At 37.6% G+C, this 21,201-nt stretch overlaps 1 protein-coding gene across 1 annotated transcript in view; it reads left to right on the top strand.

Annotated features, from left to right (window-relative positions):
• The window catches only part of SLC1A3 (solute carrier family 1 member 3), a 70,817-nt gene extending 50,733 nt beyond the window's left edge, over positions 1-20,084 (top strand). Inside the window, exons 6-10 of the mRNA XM_064438438.1 lie at positions 8,394-8,689; positions 11,720-11,953; positions 14,509-14,703; positions 16,141-16,275; positions 17,511-20,084. Of these exons, the coding sequence (XP_064294508.1) occupies positions 8,394-8,689; positions 11,720-11,953; positions 14,509-14,703; positions 16,141-16,275; positions 17,511-17,715 (1,065 nt within the window). The 3' untranslated portion in view covers positions 17,716-20,084. The remainder of the gene's footprint in view (positions 1-8,393; positions 8,690-11,719; positions 11,954-14,508; positions 14,704-16,140; positions 16,276-17,510) is intronic.
• Positions 20,085-21,201: the final 1,117 nt, after the last annotated feature.

A 21,201-nucleotide genomic window follows, 5' to 3' on the forward strand; every position in this document is an offset into this window, starting at 1 on the left:
GGCACAGCAAATCAAAAACCAAGGTTTTTCAAAATGTTGCATTCTTAAGTCTACAGCAAGCTTCATTAAAGTCAATACAGAATTTATTTTTTAAAAACAGTGTTATGTTAAATGTGAGATACTGAGATATGCATCATCTTTAAAAAGACTGGAAGATATTCAAGAATGTCACGTGAGAAATGTGCATAGGTTCAAAACAGAGGCAACAAGATTGTGACATCAATAATAAAATCAAACTGTCACCTATGATAGGAGAGCATAGGAATGTCCATCATCTATGTTTCTTCCCAAATTCCTCTATCATTAGCCTGGCCTTAACCTTAACAGTTCTACAGAGAAGATAATAGTAACTAGTTACATTACATTTTAAGAGGACATTATAGATCCAGTGAAACCTAGAATGTGTACTTCCATAATCTAATTCCTTCATATTGACCCCACAGAAAAGATATTATTTGCCAGTTATTGCTGTAGCAATAAAAAAAAAGCTGAAAAGTGGAGGTCAAGAAGCAAGAGGATAAAGTAGAAACTTCCCAAAATCCAGCTGAGTTACATCTTGCAGAAGAATTGAAAAGAAACAGTAACATTTCCTTTAGTTATATAAACAAAGACCAATAAAAAGCAGTGACTTTCTAGATTAAAGATTTGGTCAAGATTAAAGATAAACTAGATCGAAGTCCAAAACCAACAAATGCTATGCCTCTGTTTTCAGTAAGGATGATGATGAACCCACGACAGTGATGCAGAAAAACAATATTGAAACACAAAAGTCTATATCTTAACTAGAAGCAAAATTCAAAGTATTTAATGTAATAAAGTCAGGGAATTATATATTTTTTATCTGAAAATAATGGAAGAATTAGGGTATAAAGTTACAGATCTAGCAGCAAATAATTTTAATAAATATCTCAAGTTATTATCTGTAACTGGTGAAAGTAATCATAGTGCCTTTCAAACTGCAGTTTCAAAAGGATTTGGGAATTGATTTAAACAGTTAACCCATTAGCTTGATCCCAATTGTACTAAAGGAGATAAGTACCTTGAAAGACAGAGTAAAGACTTCATAATAAATGAAAATGAAAGCTATATTAAAAAAAAAAAAAAAAAGAAAAGAATAACAGAATAGCATAGGCTTCTGAAATATAGATTGTACCAGAATAACCTTCCAACTTTCTTCCACAAGACTGTTCTTCTTCTTTTTTTTTTTTTTTTTTTTTGGTGTGCCACAGAAGTGCGATGCATTTACTCTCTTCGGACTTCTGTGAAACAGAGTTTTTAATATAAGGAAAGTGAAATAGTTGAGCAGGGGATAAGTTTATTGCAAGAACTGTAAAATTTGTGGAGATAGCAATGGAAGTTACTGAAGGACTGGGCCTGCCTCAATAACTGATATTTTTATTAATGATGTTGCCAGTTGGTATGTCCCTGACACACTGCAACCCTATAAAGTCACAACAACAGAGTGAATTGGCTCTTGCAGACATTGGCATGTTTGGTTATCTCCTTGTAGCTCTTCATCACATGTGAAGTAAATATTTAGAAATCAAGAGTAATTTCTCCTTTGAGATGGGAAGTCATCATCAGAAAGAAAAAAAAATTAAACCCCTCTAATTCAGCTTTAGGGTATGTTAGGTGACATAACTCTAAGAGAGGAAATAAAGCCAGAGGAATGTGACTGTCTGGAATACTGAGTATATCTGAGTCATTATATTCATAGGAAGATTCATGCAAAATGAGCACAATGGAGAGAGAGGTTGCTGGGATTATCAAAGAACACGGTATATAAATCAGAAAGAAGCTTTATGTTAAAACTATTCAGGCACTAAAACCAAAGTGGGAACAGAGTTGTATAGGATAAAGAAAAATGTTTATACAAGAAGAAATGGAAATCACTATGACTGAATTTAAAGTGTGAATTAGTAAGGTTTTTAACCTTCGTTACCTAAAAGGTGAGGTCCTGGAAACGTCTTCAGTTAGGAGTCATGGGAACAAACTACCTCATCAGTTTTAAGACAGAGCTTGAAAAATTCTTTTGAGAAAGTATCCTACAGCAACAGGAAACCTGACTCAGTGACTAAACATCCTAAATCTGTGTTCTTAATTAAAGATGCTCTGTAGATTCTGTTTACATTACATATATTGTATTTCTCATGTGCTTTACAGCTTAAAGGGATTTCCAAAAAACTATTAAAAAACCAGGAAATGTTTAATGAAAGTTTTTTCTGACTTTCAGCGGCAGATATGCTTACTAAGCACCAGAATTTTAAATTTGTCATACTGATACGATTACCTTTTGAAACAGGTACCAAAACCTAGAATTTTTAGGTATAAGTTATTCTGTTGTAGCAGATTTGTTAAACTAAAAATGTTTTACAGGAGAAACAAGTATGTGTAAGACTCGTAGGTATCCATAACTTCCTTTTCAAAAGTTTACATCAGGTTTTCATATGTTTCTCAGAAGATTTATGAGGAAGGATGATACATCTGGCACTAATCTGTTTCTGTAATGCCATGTTTGGTGGCCCAAACACAAAACAGACTACTGCTTATAGTCATCCACCAAATATGTAATACTGATCCACAGCTTTGCATACCTGGGAACCATCACTGCCATATGCACCTTGCATTCAAATCATATATTTTGACATGTTAGATGCTTGTATTCTGTTTTATAGCATCCTTAGGCAGGTTTCTTTCCTGATAAAGATCAGCATTGGAACCCATTGGAAGGTTTTTCATTCTTTCTCACCATGGCCAGCAGACAGGTCCTCTAATGCGTGTGTTAGCATGCACAGCAAGTTTGTAACCTCTTTTTTTCCCCATCAACAGCAAGCACTTCCCAAAGCAGCTCCACTAACACACAGGGTGAACTATTATTTCCAAAGTTTTTGACCTCAAAATATCAACTATTACTCAAATTTTGTAACACCACCAAGATGTGGAAAATTGTACATCCCTTTGCATAATTAATTTTAATGAAGTGAATTTAGTTTCCTGGATGTGGAATTGCTCTTCTGCAAAATGAAATAGAGCTGTGTGGATAGGGTAACCAAGGTGGAGAGGGCTTCTCATGGAGTTGGGAAAGTTGTTATAGGATTGCTGCTGGGAGAAGAGTCATAAAGGAAGACCTTTGGGTCTTCCTATGGACTTTAGGAGCTTAGGACCTATGGGACCTTAGGACTTATCTAGGAAGGATCTTCCTAAATTTTCTACTGTTCCTCATTCAGTCTTCTGGTCCTTTGGATTCCCTTTCCTGTTCTTCCTTCCCAGCAAGTCTGTGAGGCAGACAAAGCTGCCTCTTCTTTCTTCTTCTTCTTCTCCTCCTCCTCCTTTGCACATTTTCTTTCCCAGAAACAGGAAGACTGGTAGAACAAAATACCCCTTCCACTCCAAAAAGGACCCCCCATTGTGGATCCCAGAAGCCAGGAGGAGTCCCTGTAGGAGAGAAAGAGAGCCCATGGAAAAGCTAAGGGAATCCTTTCATTCAAACCTTTAAGCTGAGAATTGGCAGAACCATTTCAGGCTTAGCTGGTGGCATTCAGCTCCATGCCCCAGGAAATTCTACAGGTACAAAGAGCCAGCCTTGATAAACATGTCAAGTTAAGAAGAATAATCTGGAAAATGTTGGGCTTTAGCTTCACTGAGTTCTTCACTAGTTAATCCTTCTCTCCCTCTGAAAGACCAAAGTCCCTTTGGCACCTTCTCTATACCAGGACCTCCTACAATTAAATCAGTGGCATATAGGGATCACTGGAAACAGCAGATCCAAACAGCATACTTTCTGATGCTTGTTATTTCCATATGACACATGTTGCTGCCTTCACTAAGCATAGATCATCTGGGGGCTTTTGTGACTTTTATCAGTAATAGGAGAATCTGAAAGTACTGACTGCAGATAAATATTCCACACTTACCTAAAACTAGATTACTTTGTTCAATATTCCCTCTATACCACTATATCACCCCAGTTTAGGGATATCTAAAGAAATCTTTGGATTTATCTTTCAGCCCTGGCCGTTATATCTTCATTTCTCTTTCTTTGCTAAATTCAAAAATGCTACCTAGCCTGGGGCTAAGCAGTCATAAGCAGTCTCCTTATTAAGCAGATACTGCTTTTTAACTGTTTGTTCTTTGTGCTGTACTCGGGGGATATATTAAAAGACAAAAGAAACACAAGTGAACTTAGGACATCAAAAGAAACAGAATCAGTCTAACAATTTGGGAAGGGTCTTTCTGTTGTGAATAGCTGAAATATTTAAGAACTGGAAAGGTTCATCTGATAACTGCATTTCCTCTGATACATTTTTAATTAAATTTTCTTTCTTGAATTCATCCTTATCAAGGGGATTGGAAGTGTTAATCACACACCCAGACATGAATACTAACTAATATATGTTGTCTATTCTTCATCATAATTTTGGCTAGTTAAGATATTTTTTAACCTGTGTCATCAGTTCTTCTGTAGACAATTTAGAATGCTTTCACACATATCCATATGGAAATGAAAGGAAAAAATAATTAGGAAGATGGGATATCACTGCCTTATTTTAACCTATTTTCATTTTTAGGCTTGCATTTAAGCAAACTTGCTGTTTTTAAAATTATCATTCACTTAAAAACTACATCATCATCATGCAGACATAGCAGAGACAGTGCTGATTATACTACCTCGGAGTACTGACAGTAAATTATGAGTTTTCAGAGCAGTTGCCCATACAATTACCTTGCCTGCAAGTTAACCACTGGAATATGCTACTGCCATGTTATAATGTTGTTTCTCAAAAAGTCAAGCAATCTTCAAGTCAAATGACTGTGGGTATTTTGCACTGCTAATGAAAACAAAATAATAATAAAAGTGTAAACAACTAATTAATTATATTATGCAGTAAAGTAATTATATTGCCTATTTCATAATGAGATAACTTAATTAAAATTCATGTTGCTCATTACCGTGTCTTGTAAAAAAATCCAGAAATGCCATTATTTTTATATTTTACTTGCAGATAAGGTTGTTCACAGAATGATCTTAGTATGACTGTGTTTCAAACTATATTTACCTCACTCCTCATTTGTTCTCTGTACATGAACTTAAGGAAAAATTATAACTTCGGTGATGTTGTCTAGCGCATCACAGATTATCCGTGTAGGTGTGTGGAATTCTAGTAAAACACAACCAGCTCTTCTGAGCCCCCTCAGCCTACAATCTGTTAATATGAGCTGTTTGTCTAATTTCTCCCGTTACTGAATATTGCAAAAGAACACAGATCTGCAGAATCACACTGTGATATTAAAATGTCAGTTTGAGCTACATGAACAGCTGATAACTCTGATTCCCACCAAGATAGAGATCTGCCCGACAGTAGGAATCTCATAAAAGCTCACAAAATGATCTCTTATCACCAGTTTCTCTACAGAGCAGTAATAGTCAACTCTGCTATTAACTCACCTATTTCAAAACCCTTGACATTTTCTATCATCTTGAAGATGGTCTTTCATCCTGTCACTTCCTATAAACAGTTGCCATTTTCACTGTTAGACACAGAAAAATTGTTTTGTGGTGGTCAAACAATCTTGTATTTTGCTTTCAGTGTCATCTGAAAAAGCACTAACAAGAATAAACCTCAACCTACACTTTTTCCTTAACAGATATCTCCTTTGCATTTCCTGTATTTGGTTTTCCTTAATTTCTTTTGCTTCACTAAGAACATTTGTATGACTTTTGATAGATAGCTTTGGGCATTAGAAGACAGACACATCCACAGAGTTATCCCTAACCTCATTTAGCAGCAATGAAAGACTAGCTCAAGTGACTGTCCCAGAGCAAAGTAAGTTGCTCTGATTCCTGTTGCTCAGATATCCATTTTGATTCTTACTGTAAATAAACCATTTTTCCACTGCTCTAGAGAGGGTTCTGAAAAGCCTCTTCGCCCTAGTAACATTTCTGAATACTTAAGTCAACAGATGAGTCAACAGATAAAATCTGCATCTCTGTATATCAGTCTGGTAGCCGAGATGGAAATGGACTTCACTAAGTGAGGTCCTAAAACCCATATTATACCCCTAAAGAGACCTATATAATAAAGAATTAAAGGCATCTTCCTGCTGGGACAGAATTCCAGAATTAAGACAAAAAAAAGAAGGAATATGCTTGTTAGGACCTAATTTCTAACTGGGATTTTTAAAGGTAAGAAACTTCATGTGATTGCGCTTTCTCCCTGTAGCTGCCTAACATCTTCTCAGTCACTTGTCATAATTTTGGAGCCCAAAGGCCAGCTCCAACCTAATTTGACATGAGGGGGGTGATTCTCAGGCAAATCAAGTCTGTGGTGCTGCTGAAAGAAAAGCGGTTTATGACTTGGCTCGTGGCCTGTTCCAACAGGCAGCAGCCAACCCGCCAGGCAGCACACATCTAACACTGGCTAACAGCTATATCACATGTTGCTTTTGACATAGTCATATAGGTGGGAATGAGAAAAGGACCTGACAGTAATGGAGGAGAGTCAGGACAAAGTTAGTTATGATGTGTCTAGGGAATGTAGGAAATTAATAGGAAATCTGGTAGAAAATCAGGTTTTCATTTCAGTCCTCATTAGGCAGCTTGCTTGTTTATGTTTGTCTAATCTGTATGAACTCAAGTCCAGCATAATTGCACCCTTCAGACATTTGCATTAAGGAATTTTTACATAAGGGTTTTTTTCTACTGAAAGACTATAATAAAAATAAACATATAACTGTACACATTAAAAAAAATAATTAGAAGTGTTTGATGTACAGTGTTAGTCAGGATTTTAACATTGTTGTCAGGACTGAATTAAAAACCCTTTTGTGAGAACTTCTAGAAAATTTCTATTTCCACTTTAACACCTCTCTGTCACTTAAAAAGGCAATCCCATCCCTCCTTCTGCAGCTGTGTGGTTCCAGTCTCAGTGTTTTGCCCTCTCTGGCATTCATCAGTCAGTGACCTGATTCATGTCTGTAGCCTTTACCCATAAATGGCCACTTTTTTTGCTTGATAAGTTTTCTGTCAATTAAAAAGTAGAATTGGCTTACTGAGAGATCAGACTAGAACTGACACAAAGGAGAAATTATCACAGGTTGGATGTGAGTAGGCAAGGGAGTGGAATTGGGCCTTTCTGTGTCATCCTGCTGTTCGAAAAGCTCAGCTGTCTCCTCTAACCACAGTCCAAATCTTAAAATATTTTAGCATGTTTCATTTCCAAGTTGAGAGTATCTGACCTCCATGGAGATTTTTTCTGCTACATCTTAGTCAGAAACTTTCCATAAATCTCCTCTAAGCATTGAAATTCTGAAAGATTTCAAGCCTTCAGGGGGATACACCAAAAATGTGGAAGGAGCGCATAATACTATTCAGGTGTAGAAAATAACAGCATATTAGGTCAGGTTTGATAGATGCTGATATTCAGGTTTCCCATCTTAGTCTATTTCACTCAATTACTTTTGGAGTGTGCAACAGTCTCCAGATACTACTAATAACACTACAGCTCCTGGATTTAATATTTGCGTTTTGTTGGCAGGCCCAAAGGAATAAAAGTCCAAAGTCGCTGAATAACCTTGATACCAGCATCCCACTGCTTTAGTAGGGTATTTAGCATCCTGAGATACATTAGAAACATTTTACTAGTGATACTTAGTATTCTTTGTGTTCACCAGAATTTAAACAGGACAAGGATGCAGGGCTTTTTGAGTCCAGACAGAAATATTCAGAATTAACATTTTGCAAAAGCATTAGGTGATGAAAGACTAGGTTTCAAAGCAGACATTCATTTGCCCATTCCCTAATGGAACCACTCAAGGTAGAACCCTTTTCTTAATTAAGAAAATTGGTGATTTGTTACTGCAAAGCATGGCAAACTAATGTCATTGCCATAGCAAAGGAAAAAAGAGGTATGTTATATTTAAGTTCCTATCAGTCTAATTTTTTCTAATTTAAAAAGATGAAAAAATAAGTAAACTCCAGAGCACATGAAAATATTTTCACTAGCCAAAAAAGACCTATTTATTTAACAGTTGGAGACATGTTTTGGGGAAATATAGCAATAAGTTGTTGAAAAATATAGCAATTTATAAAAATGCAAACTATGAATCAAGAGTTTTGCCACAAAACTCTTGAGCATGACAAAGTTTCATCTTTAATTTTGACATTTATAAGAAAATCAGTTGAGGAAGGTAAAGGTGAAGATTTAGCTCTTGAGGTTAACGTGGATTTTTGTTGCCTTCAGGAAATCCAGGTTTTCATCACAATACATTTTACTAACAAATATTACACAAAGAATTCAAATATCCTACAACAGTAATTAATAACTTAATATGTGATTTTTACCTTTGTTTCCTATAATTCATGGAATTCCTGTATTTTATTTTTGTTTTAACAGTTCAAAACTAACTATGAAAAGAGAATGTTTAAAGCAGATATTCCATCCAATGACACATCCACAGTGGCTTCCATAATAAGCAATGTGTCAGAAGCAATGGAAACCCTCAGCCGAATGAAAGAGGAAATAGTTCCTGTTCCAGGTTCTGTAAATGGAGTGAATGCCCTTGGCTTGGTGGTTTTCTCAATAAGCTTTGGCCTGGTGATTGGAAGCATGAAGGAGCAAGGTCAGGCATTAAAAGACTTCTTTGATAGCCTTAATGAGGCTATCATGAGATTGGTAGCTCTAATCATGTGGTAAGTGCCTTTTTGATAAATTCCGTTTTAAGTTACAATATTTTTGTATCACAGTCATGCACTGGATTGTTTGGCAGGAAGTCAGACAATTAGATCTTAACTACCTTGTAGCTTTTTTTCATAAATGAAACATAGAATCATAGAACTTAGTATGGTTTGGGTTGGAAGGGACTGTAAAGACCATCTAGTTCCAACCCCCCCGCCGTGGGCAGGGACACCTTCCACTAGACCAGGTTGCTCAAAGCCCCTTCCAACCTGGCCTTGAACTCTGCCAGGGGTGGGGCATCCACAGCTTCTCTGGGCAACCTGTTCCAGTACCTCCCCACCCTCACAGTAAAAAATTTCTTCCTTATCTCTAATCCGAATCTTTCAGTTTAAGCCATTACCCCTTGTCCTATCACTACATGCCCTTGTAAAAAGTCCCTCTCCAGCTTTCTTGCAGGCCCCTTCAGGTACTGGAAGGCTGCAATAACATCTGTCCAGAGCCTTCTATTCTCCAGGCTGAACAACCCTCAGCCTGGTTTCACAGGAGAGGTGCTCCAGCCCTCTGATTATTTTGTGGCCCTCCTCTGGACTTGGTTCAACAAGTCTATGTCTTTCCTGTGCTGAGGACTCCAGAGCTGGATGAAGTACTCCAGGTGGGGTCTCACCAGAGCAGAGCAGAGGGGTAGAATCACTTCCCTTGACCTGCTGGTCACACTTGCTTTGATGCAGCCCAGGACACAGCTGGCTTTCTGGGTTGCAATCATCCATTGCCAGGTCATGTTGAGCTTCTCATCAACCAAAAGCCCCAAGTCCTTTTTGGCAGGGCTGCTCTCAATCCATTCTCTGCTCATCCTGTATGTGTGCTTGGGATTGCCTCAACCCATGCACAGGACCTTGCACTTGGCCTTGCTGAACTTCATGAGGGTCACTGGGGCCCACCTCTCAAGCCTATCAAGGTCCCCCTGGATGGCATCCCTTCTCTCCAGCATGTTGACCATACAACACAGTTTGCTGTAGTCAGCAAACTTGCTGAGGGTGCACTCAGTCCCCCTGTCCATGTTGCTGACAAAGGTGTTAAACAGCACTGGTCCCAATACCAACCACTGATGAATGCCACTGGTCTCCACCTGGACATTGAGCTGTTGACCACAACTCTTTGAGGGCAACCATCCAGCCAGTTCCTTATCCAGTGAATGGCCCATCTGTCAAATCCATGTCTCTCCAATTTAGAGACAAGGATGCTGTACAGGACAGAGTCAAATGCCTTGCACAAGTCCAGGAAGATGACATCACTTCCTCTTCCCTATCCACCAACACTGTAAGCCTGTCATAAAAAGCCACCAGATTTGTCAGGTATGATTTGCCCTTAGTGAAGCCATGTTGGCTGTCACCAATGACCTCCTTATCTCCCATGTTCCTTAGCATACTTTCCAGGAGGATGTCCTCCTTGATCTTGCTAGGCACAAAGGTGAGACCGCCTGGCCTGTAGTTCCCCAGGTCTTGAATCCAAGAATGGTAATTCTGTATGTCAATAATTGGCCCAAACATACCTACTCTTTCAGTGTGTTTACCTTTTGACATGATAAAACAGGGTCAATGGCAGAACTTACTAAGCTTATACAGAGCCATTCTACATCTTCATAAAGATAGTGATCACAACAGTATGCTATCAGTTTCCTTATATCCTAATCTGACTTCACTAAAGGAAACCAACAAACGTCTCACATAATCTTATTTCTACACAGCAACACCTTGTTATCATTAGCTTCCATCACAACTGGTACCTGCAGTTGTGTAGTGTATATGTACATCCTTGCATTGTAGCTGCACTGCTTACACGTACACATGATTTTCCTACTTTCTTTGCTGTGTTCAATAGGTAAATAAACCAAATACCTTTTCCCTCAAACATTAGGTATAAAGTCTTTTCAACAATGAAGATTCATTTTTTGTCAGGTAGAAGGTTAATTATGAAAAGAAATTATGCCTTGTACTTTCTTTACTACAGAAAACAAACACATGAATAAATTCCAAAAGCCTACCCCAAAGCACGCATATACGTTGCAGTACTAGATACAAAACTAAAAATTAGTATATATTGTCCAGTAACCAAAATTTTATTCTGCCAGGAAACATCAATACAAAGCAAAAATCTTTCCTTCTTCTTTACAAGCATGCTTAAGATGATAAAGAAGTGGATAAGAATTGTTACCTCTGAGAAATTTCTACATGTATTTGATGGCTTAAAGTGCAATTAAGATATGCTGGATAAATTTTGTTCTGTGTTAACTTGGTGTGAAAAGACAAGTAGACATTTATAGAAATAAGGCTATAGTAAAAGTCCAGCTGCAGCAGAATTATGTTAGAGTTTTATGCTCAGCACTAACTCTTTCTTCATCTGTAGCTGTGCTTACCAATAGGAAAAAGCAGATCATACCACTTTTGTTGCTGCCCCATGATACAGCTAACCTCTGGCATACAGAAGGCTTCATGCTAAAGGACTTATCTACTGCCGCACTGAATAAAATGGGGCATGGCCAGAAGCAGCTTGAAATCATCGGAAGTTAGCCTTCTATGTGGGTTCCTTCCCCAGCAACATGGGAAACAGCACTGGCAAGATAACAGAACTGGGCACTTAGCATAGTCGACAAATATGTCAGTTAAGCCTTCATTCATACAGACAGAATTTTAACAGAATTGGCTAAACAGCTTTTAAATGACATTTGAATTACAAAGTGAGCTCATCTCTGTATATGAGCTCATCTCTTACGTCTCTGAAAGGCCTGCCATTGATCTCAAAATCCTTACCAGATCCTAAATCAAATGGAGCCTATCAGAAACCTTCACTGCTGTGGTTTAATCCAAGTTGAACTGTTAAGAGTTAAAGAGTTAAAGAGTTAAACTCTTCTACTGCTTCTGAATAATTGCAGTCCTCCTGACAGTGAAATCCTACATTTATGCATTCATGGAAACACCAATGGTATGGATGGGAGAGTGAATTTCTACTTTATTCAGTACAATATTGATTTGACTTCTTATTTGCAGGTATGCTCCACTTGGAATCCTCTTCTTGATTGCTGGAAAAATTGTTGAGATGGAAGATATGGGTGTGATTGGTGGTCAGCTTGCCATGTACACTGTAACAGTTATCATCGGTTTGCTAATTCATGCTGTCATTGTCCTACCTCTTCTCTACTTCCTGATCACTCGTAAGAACCCTTGGGTATTTATTGGAGGCTTAATCCAGGCATTAGTCACAGCTTTGGGAACATCTTCCAGGTATAATACAATATTTTAAGGCCCTATTTTTTGTAATATCACTGGCTTGAGAAACAATTTTGTCTAATGTAATTAGTTGACTGTGTATTCAAGTATTCACTTGGAAACTTTATTTCAGTTCTGCTATTCTCCAACAGAGATAATTGTTATCATTATAGTGACTTGAATTCTATTATCTATAAGAATCCCTGAACAGAGAGATGTAATGAGTCTGTTTGGTGATGCAGACTCTATGGATGAACTTTGATTAGCCTTGGTGTTTGAGATTTTTAAGTTGTTTGAAATGGCTTCCTGGTAAAGGATGCAATTACAGATGATATGCATGGCAAAATGAAGCAGCAAACAGGAAAGTTCAGAGGGGATTCTGAGAGACCTTGAGAGCCCTTATTGACAGGTGATGTTTTGTGCTCAAAATCCTGATAGCCAGTGATGGATATACAACCTGCAACAGAAATGCCACTGTTGCTCTTTGTTGATGAAGTCATAGGTACGTCACATGATAAAAAACCTGTTTGCATCTATGATGGAAGGAAACTTTATTGTAATCAAATGTACATTTCTATACCATATGACCTTTCATAAAACACCTTTCATTTTTATAGATTTTAAAAGTGTCTCCTAAAGACACTAAAGAATGTTGTAAGTCCAAACTCTGTATTACCAAATTCAAGTCCCTGGTGTTTGGGATCATTTTGAAGATCTGGATGAGAAGCTATTGTAAACTTTAATGTAGAATATGATTTAAGTTTTGTATAGCTGAAAAAGCTCTTGAGGACTTAAAATTATGACAGCATATACTAATCTCACATTTGACATTTTGATGTCAATGCTTGCAAATTTGTGGAATGCCTAAAAGGTAATTTGATTAATAGTAATTTTTATAAGAAGATAATAAAACAAATGCCACTCAACATCATTTAAGAGAAATTAAAATGAAACTACAGCTTTGGTGGGTAACAGTAATAGTGTTAAGAGGATATGTTCCAGCTTCTGTAAGACATTCCACCTGGCACTGCTCAAGATTCTAAGAACCTAGATTGATGCAAGAGAGCATACTACACTGCTGGTGGATTTAAAAGCTCTTTAAAATTCAGCTGTATGTTGACTGTCATCAAAGAGATTTTCTAGCACAATCTTCCACAGCCCCTCTTTACTTTACATTTTATCAGTATTTTATTTCATTAATATTGACAAAGTTTTCAAACACATGAAAGTCTGTTAAGCAGTTGGCAATTAAGAGGTCACTGAGACAGAATAATCTGAATTGCTGGGTCTTGAAAGACTCTTTACTTTGGTGTGATCACATGTAGAGATACATCTTGAAGAACAAAGAGCCCAGGCAGCTCTGACAAAATAAATACCTTATCCCTCCTTCTGCGGCAGTGTCTCTGAAAATGAACTATGCATAATGTGGGCTGAATGGGCACTTCTGTAGCTTATGAAGCCATAATGTTCAGTTGGGTTAGTCTTTAAATGAAATTATCATTTATATCATATTTAGACATAGCAGTAGGGGAACAAGATTAAGTGGTGCATGGGGCCTGGCTGGGACAGAGTTAACTTTCTCCATAGAAGCTCATATGGTGCCTTATTTTAGATTTGTGTCCAAAACAACAGTGATGTTCTAGTTGTTGCTGAACAGTATTTGCCCAGTATCAAGGCCTTCTCTGTTTCTCACTCTGCCACCGCAGTGAGTAGATTGAGGGGTGCAGAATAAGTTGGGAGGGCACATAACCAGGCAGATGACCTGAACTAACCAAAGAGATATTCTATGCCATATAACATCATGCTCAGCAATAAAAAGGGAAAAAAGAGGATTTTAAGGAAGCTAGCCATCTTTTACTGGGGAACTGCCTAGGCTTTGGTCTACTTCTGGGAGGTGGTGAGTGATGGCCTTTGCCTCAGATATTTTCTTTTCCTTTCTTTTCTTTTTCTCTTCTTCCACATATAATTAATTTTTTAAACTTTTTAAATTAATCTCAGCCCCTACATTTTCTTGCTTTACTGTTCCTTTCCTCTTTGCCTGTCCCACTGAGCATGTGGGAGCGAGTAAGCAAGTGACTGTGCAGTGCTTAGCTGCCTACTGGTGTTAACCCACAAGTGGTAAAGTAGTGTAATTGTCCACCAAAATGCCCTTTCCAGAGGAGCCAGCAAATAAATAAGAGAAAAAATGCTGTTTACTGAAGGCTTGAGTAGCTCAATTTGTATAACTTCAGGAAAAAAAAATCCTTAGGAATGATTCAATCATAATTCCATGACATAAAAGATGACAAGCAGGACTCATGACAAAATACTGAAGTTAGACACATTCATACTAGGGACTACATAGACAGTGATAGTAATTAACCACTGGAAAAACTTTTCAAGAGCATTAGAAGAACCTCCATCATTAGCAGTGTATAAATTCACCCTTCTCCTTTCTAAAAATGTATTTTGGCAGATCACATAAAAATTAAGAGAGTTAGAACAATCTTTCTTGTCATCACAATGCATGACACTCTTTTTGCTCCCTCTTTGTAGAATTTATATCATGTATTACCTTTTTTTTGTTTCAGTTCTGCAACACTACCTGTTACATTTAAGTGTCTAGAAGAAATAAATGGAGTGGACAAACGAGTTACAAGATTTGTACTCCCAGTTGGTGCTACAATTAATATGGATGGAACTGCTTTATACGAGGCTTTGGCTGCAATTTTCATTGCACAGGTTAACAACTTTGATCTGAACTTTGGGCAGATTATCACAATCAGGTACAGAAGCCATTATTACCTACCTCTAACAAAAGCACCTTTGTGATGACTCCTTCTTGCTGTTATATGTGGGATTAAACAAAAGCATCTAGAGCTAAAACCAAGAACAGATACAGTAGCCGACTATCCATAATGATTTACATCTTCTGCACAGAAGAGGCACCCCCAGCACATATTCTCCATTAGGGAAACCTTTAAAAAACTGTAACATGACACACCTATCACTGCACTTAGCAGTCAACAAGAACAGTTTTTAATGACTTTTATATTTTCTTTCTTAAGAACTCGTGCAGGTGTTGGGAGCTATAGGCTTACAACCAGTACCAGGTTGTCCATAATGTACGTACAAAGCAGTAGCATAGAAGTGTCACAGTGCTAATGCTAGAGGAGGTAGTGTTTTCCTAGACCTGATGGTCTCAGGATACAAATAGTGCAAGCTGTGTAAGGAGCAGTGATACCTTTTATAATACCAGCTGGTAGAGGTGGAAAAGGTAGGTATGTTTTCAAGCACACAAGCCTTCATGTTTGAAATAGAACAGCAAACAACCCACTAAGTAGCACTCAAAGATAACTGATCTGCATTAATTTCATTATGTTACTCAGCTTAATAGAAAAGGTTGATGGGTAGAGAAGAAACAAATGTCAGCAAGGGGAGAGAGGCACACTGTAGGACAGCGAGACACATGTTTATCACTCAGGAACACTGAAAGTTCAGAAATGGTGAACAGGAAAGGTAGAATATTTCCAAGCAGAAGTGTTTCTCTCCATAAAAACCATTGGCTTAATTCAATATTCATCAACAGAAGGCAAAACTCTGCTTTTGCACACCAAAGCAATAGTTCCTCATTCATTAGTGCAAGAGCTGCTGCTTGCCAAATCACCTGACAAAGAATTCGTCCTAAAGCAGGTGTAAACAGGCATATTTCTATCAAGTTACTAGACTCTATGATTCAGGGTTTCTGGCAGCTTTCTGTTTTCTGATGGCCGAATGCCAACTGCTGGAGAAGAGATACTTCACCTGGCGTGAAGTTATAGTGAGAGGGACAGAGAATAAAAGTTCTTGCATTATATCTGGTGGGACAAAATTACCTCTTGGCTTTTCTTTTAACATGTTTGAACTTGTGGAGTGAGTTTGCTCAATGGGTGGGGGCATGTAGCTAGCATGTTTTTGTCTGGTCCTTAGCATCTAGCAAGGAATTCACCACCTAACAAAATCGTGTTTCAAGGATTCTGGGTAAAAGTTTGGTATAAACATTTTGGATTAAGATCCACACTTCCCTGCAGCTATGCAGTGTTCAGATAAGGGAATGGGCTCATCTTTTTATTTACTACCAAGCAAATGCCCTCTTGCTTCCTATCTGTTTTTAATGTTTGCCAGATCATAAGGAGAGTTTATTACGGAAGTAATTTAATTGCTCTTGCCATCTCTTTGCACAGTATCACCGCTACAGCTGCCAGTATTGGGGCTGCAGGCATTCCTCAAGCTGGGCTGGTCACCATGGTCATTGTGCTTACATCAGTAGGTTTACCTACAGATGATATCACTCTTATCATTGCAGTGGACTGGTTCTTGTAAGTATTTTTATGGAGTCACTAATGGCTTAGACCATATTTAGAAATGCAGTAGCCAGGGACATTCTGGCAATGCTGCAATCAGTGGTGTACTTCTTTTGCTGTGGAAGGCAGTTGGAAAAAAAGTGTTAAAAAGGATCACAAATTCTTGCTATTAATCCATTTTCTTAAAGGAGATGGTGAGGGGTGTTACTTAATGATGGGTCTTCTTGCCTGCAAAAGGGTTACTTAGAAACCTAGATCCGTAGGGTACTTAGAAAATTTTCAGACACACTGTAATTAAATTAGCAAAGAATTGCTTTAGTCTTCTATTTTATGTAGGGTGACAATGAAAACTTTTCCATCAATCAGGCTTAGAGCTGGTTCAGATCTGACCGAGTTCATTGCAACCCTGCTGAGTATCTAATCTAGGAAAAGTTCAGTTGTCTACCCCAGGGACACAGGAAAGAAAAACAGTTGTGTAACTCTCTTATCCAGCCCCTCCTTTTTTCCACTCTTCTCTCTATAGAAGACTAACTGACACCTGCAGATATATTGGGAAATTCAGGTCCAGGAACTAAATCAAAGGCAGAAGGTTTCCTCTGACCTCTATTTTGTCTAACCTCTATTAGTTATGGTTTCCAGAGGCTTTCACTCTTCAGTCGTCTCAAGTGATCCCCGCAAGAAGTTGCCCATGTTGCTATTAGAACACAGTGCCTCCAAATTATTATCTAACCACATGCCCATACCTTATGTAGATGGATACTTACCGAGTAACAGTGCCAGTCGCTCTTCATCAAGCTGCTTCTGACATCTGGGCAGAGCCCTCTAAGAGAGCTGAATTGTCGTTTAATTTGAATTATTTCTGCAGAATTACACCCTAAATTACTGACAGTATTTTATGGTCAGGAGGGAAATGACCCTAACAAGGTAGATTCTTGTTGGCTTAACATGTTCAGAGGATATAATCCCAAACCACCAGAGTACAGAAATGCCTCTGAGAAGCATCTGCCATATGCTCCCTTTGTCACCCTCATCACACAGCTGTTTCTTGCTGTGAAGTTACCAGGAGTATTAACATAGTGACTCCAAATCCTAGTATATTTGTTAATTTCTGTAGAAGAAATCATGGTGTTAATAGTTCAAATAAAACAGCCAAATCGTCTAGTAGATATTTAAAGGCCATTTTAAGAGCTAGTCTGCATGCTTCCCTGAACAAGTGGTGAAATCAAGGCTAAGTTACTATTTCTCCTTAGGGATCGTCTCCGTACCACTACCAACGTCTTGGGAGACTCCATCGGAGCAGGAATTGTTGAACATTTATCACGGCACGAGCTGAAGAACAGGGATGCTGAAATGGGTAATTCTGTGATAGAGGAGAATGAAATGAAGAAACCATACCAACTGATCTCACAAGAAAATGAGAGCGAGAAACCATTAGACAGTGAAACCAAGATGTAGGGCAAAAAGAGCATGAGTCCAACACTACAGCCATTTATATCTTGAATTCACCAAGTTCACCAATTCAACAAGTTCCTTGTTTTCTCCCTTTATGCTAGCACTGGAAAGAATTAATGAAAATATATTCCAAATTAGCAGTGATCATGGCTTCCTACTTTAAAAAAAAATAACAGGCAACAACACTGGTCCTGCTAGACATGTGCTAAATGAGGATAAAAGAAGAGAGATTGTCAATTAAATGAAAACAAAAATCAGTGTATATGTTACTCAGTCCTGTGAACATTTTCTTTTTCTTTAACGCACTGGAAAGTAAAAGCAGATAACAGAGCCTGAAAAATTTTTAAATACCTGTTGCAAATTTCTTAACATCTATAAACACACAATCAATGCTTCTAACTTGATAACTGCATCCAGCTAAGTAAATTAACAGGATTTTTGCTTTTTTTATCTGATTTTTTTTCTAGTGTTATACCTTTGTTCAAATACTAGCAGGACAATAAAAAGAAGGACATTAACTGAAAGGCTAAAAAGGGGAAAGATACATAAATAAAGAAAAAAATCCCAAATCATCACTTTTATCAGCTGAGTTGAACTCTTCCTGAAAAAGTTATTTTATTTAGACACAGCTTTTTGCATTAGCCTCAGCTGATCTTGATGAACACTTATCCTAGTCAGCTCCCATTGATTTGCAAACATTTACGTATGTACGTATGTACCTCCAGTCTGGATTTTCCCCCTTAATTTCAACATCACAACCTAGCTGAACAATCTATGTGTGCAAGTGTTTGTAGGAGCAAGGCCCCCAGCTGGGACAGAAAATATGCCTTCATGTCTGTTTGGAAAAAAAAAATTGTAACATGCAATAACAGGAATAGAAGGCATTGCCAGCCTTCTGCAGGAGGTGCAGAAGGGAGAGAAGCTCAGATCCTAAAAGGACTGGATTCTAAATCTGAATCCCTGAGACCAACAGGAGGTTTTCGGATTGGTCTCCCTCCCAAATGCTTGGTCATCCCACTGATATGTTATAGAGCTACTAGCTGGATTTACATTTTTCCGTCTGGAAAGAGTGACTCCCTATCTCAATGCGAAATTTCAAAATCCTTGTGTGTTTATGAGTAGCATATCAAAAAGAAAAAATAACCCAGTAGAACATAAAACTAATGGGTGCTTTTTTGCTAGGAAATATATATAAACTGCAAAATAGTAAATACTATAATAAATGTTGACATTTTAATTTGAAAGGATTTTAAAGAGCAATATTGTAGGTTTCTTTCAGGGAATAGATAAGGAAAGAATGAAAAAAAGGAGACAATGCACTTGTAATCTTGTGCATTTTTTTTTTTTTGTTCAATTCAAGATTATTCCCTGATTAAGCCTTTTTCTAAAAATATAAATTATGTATTTTTTCCTTTTTGCCTTGTATTATTATCGAGGTTAAACTGAAAAGTTTTATAATGCCGTTACAGTTGACGGAACAAAAAAATATTAATCAAAATGCACAGCAGTGCTGAGTGATCTTTTTCATGAAAAATGTTCTTTTGTCTTCTTTCTCCCTCCCCCTACCAAAAAAATCTGATTTTCTGATAATGTAAATGAAGGATTCCCTTGCCATGTCACAGTTGCCAATCAAAAATAATTTAATATGTTGCTTCTGCCACTAAAAGAACATAAATAAGGTGCACAAATAACTGTAGTGAAAACATCAACATGCTGGTTGAATACAGATCTTTTGCCAGGCAAGACCTGTTTTTTTAGGTCTGAAAAACTCCTGCCCATCTTCTCCAGCTGAGTAACCCAGACAATACAAGCAGGAACTCTCTAGTGAATGAAGTGAGCACGGTTTAATACAGAGCATTGAGCAGTCAAACCAACAAAGCTCTAAATGAATCTCTGACTAAAAAAAAAAAAAAAAAACAAAAAAAAAAAAAAAAAAAAAAAAAACAAAACAAAACACAAGCATGGGGATGGATTTTTTTTGCTAAGAGAATGCAAATCTAGGATATAGACAGGCATTTTCTGATATGTAATTAGAGATATTTTTATATAGATACTGTATTCAGAATGTGTGTATAAACATTAACTTTAGAATTTATGGCATAACAATTTAATTTTTTGTTAAGGTTTTGGTTGGAAATACATTGCAAAGACAATGTAAATGGCTGTCTTTCTATGACATCAGCTGAGAAAAATGAATTGTGTCACAAAGAATGTGATCTTTTTTTATACTAACTTTGTTTGTTATGGAAATCAGGTATTATAGAAAGATTCCCTTCCCCATCCCTCAATGGTTCTGCATTGGTATGCACCCAGAGCGGATTGAGAAACATTACTTTGTAGATGTATTTTCAATAAAAATAGTTTTACATTACTGCTTTTTTGTGATTCAGAATTTCTTTCAAATGCTCTCTAATAGAAACCTCGCACAAACTCAGAGCCAGCAAACTCATAATATAGGATATCAGGAATACCAGGCCATTTTTCACACCAGGGCTTTGATATAGCATGGCTTCCTCACTTCAAATACCTGCTTACAGTTTCATGATCAAGAATAAGTTAAAGGGGGGAGGAGGGAGGAACATTAAAAATTAAAGGAACCACTGTTCATCTTACTTAAGCTCATTCAAATTCAAGTATATAAATTTATATTGGTATCTGAAAAATACTAAAAAAAATTTTCACATTTTCTTTGATTGAGTTACTGGAAAGCTGCCAGTTCATTTTGGATGTATAATTAGATGGTCCAAAACCCCCATTGACTGGGGTATTACAGCATTTAACATTACAGCCGTCTTAGACAATCTACTGTTTTTCTCACAAAAGTGGTTTGTGATGGTGTCAGGGTTGATTCAGCAACAACTTCAGGTAGCAGGCTATTAACAGGTCTAGAATGAGTCAGCAATGAGAACGTTTGAGATTAGGTGTGAAGGATAAGGAGGACTTGCACTGGCTGGAGGTGTGGTTGCTGTAAATCATAAGGCCCTTTACAAAGGGCAAGGTGTGTTGCCTCTCTGGAAACCTAACAGGCATTTCCCTTTGGCTCTTACTGCAGCATGTGCCTCCTGATATATACCACTTTCTTCCAGGAGACTCAGAACTGTCTGGAATTATTGGATCTGTGAAGGCACCTGCCATGTTCCTTTGTGGACATGGAACTGAAGGTCTTGTCAGAAGGACCGGGGAGGTATAAAAGGCATGACCTGAACCACTTGCATCTGGAAAGTTGTGCTGGTTGGAGTAGATGGAGGCAGCAGGGAGAAATCCTGCCTTCTTGAACATACACCAAAAAATCACTGGACAATGACCTCTATAAATTTGTCTGTGGACTTTTAAGTGAAAACAATATATAATGCAACCAGTTTGGTAAAAAAAAAAAATAATTCAGAGAAGACATGGTGTTCTGAAGTGCATGAGCATAACTTTTCTCAATTTTTTTTCTAGTTACCTACACATTTTTCACTCAATTCAGGTAAGTATCTTTGTGTTTCT

Source organism: Phalacrocorax carbo, chromosome Z (genome assembly GCF_963921805.1).
Source record: "Phalacrocorax carbo chromosome Z, bPhaCar2.1, whole genome shotgun sequence".
Taxonomy (NCBI): domain Eukaryota; kingdom Metazoa; phylum Chordata; class Aves; order Suliformes; family Phalacrocoracidae; genus Phalacrocorax; species Phalacrocorax carbo.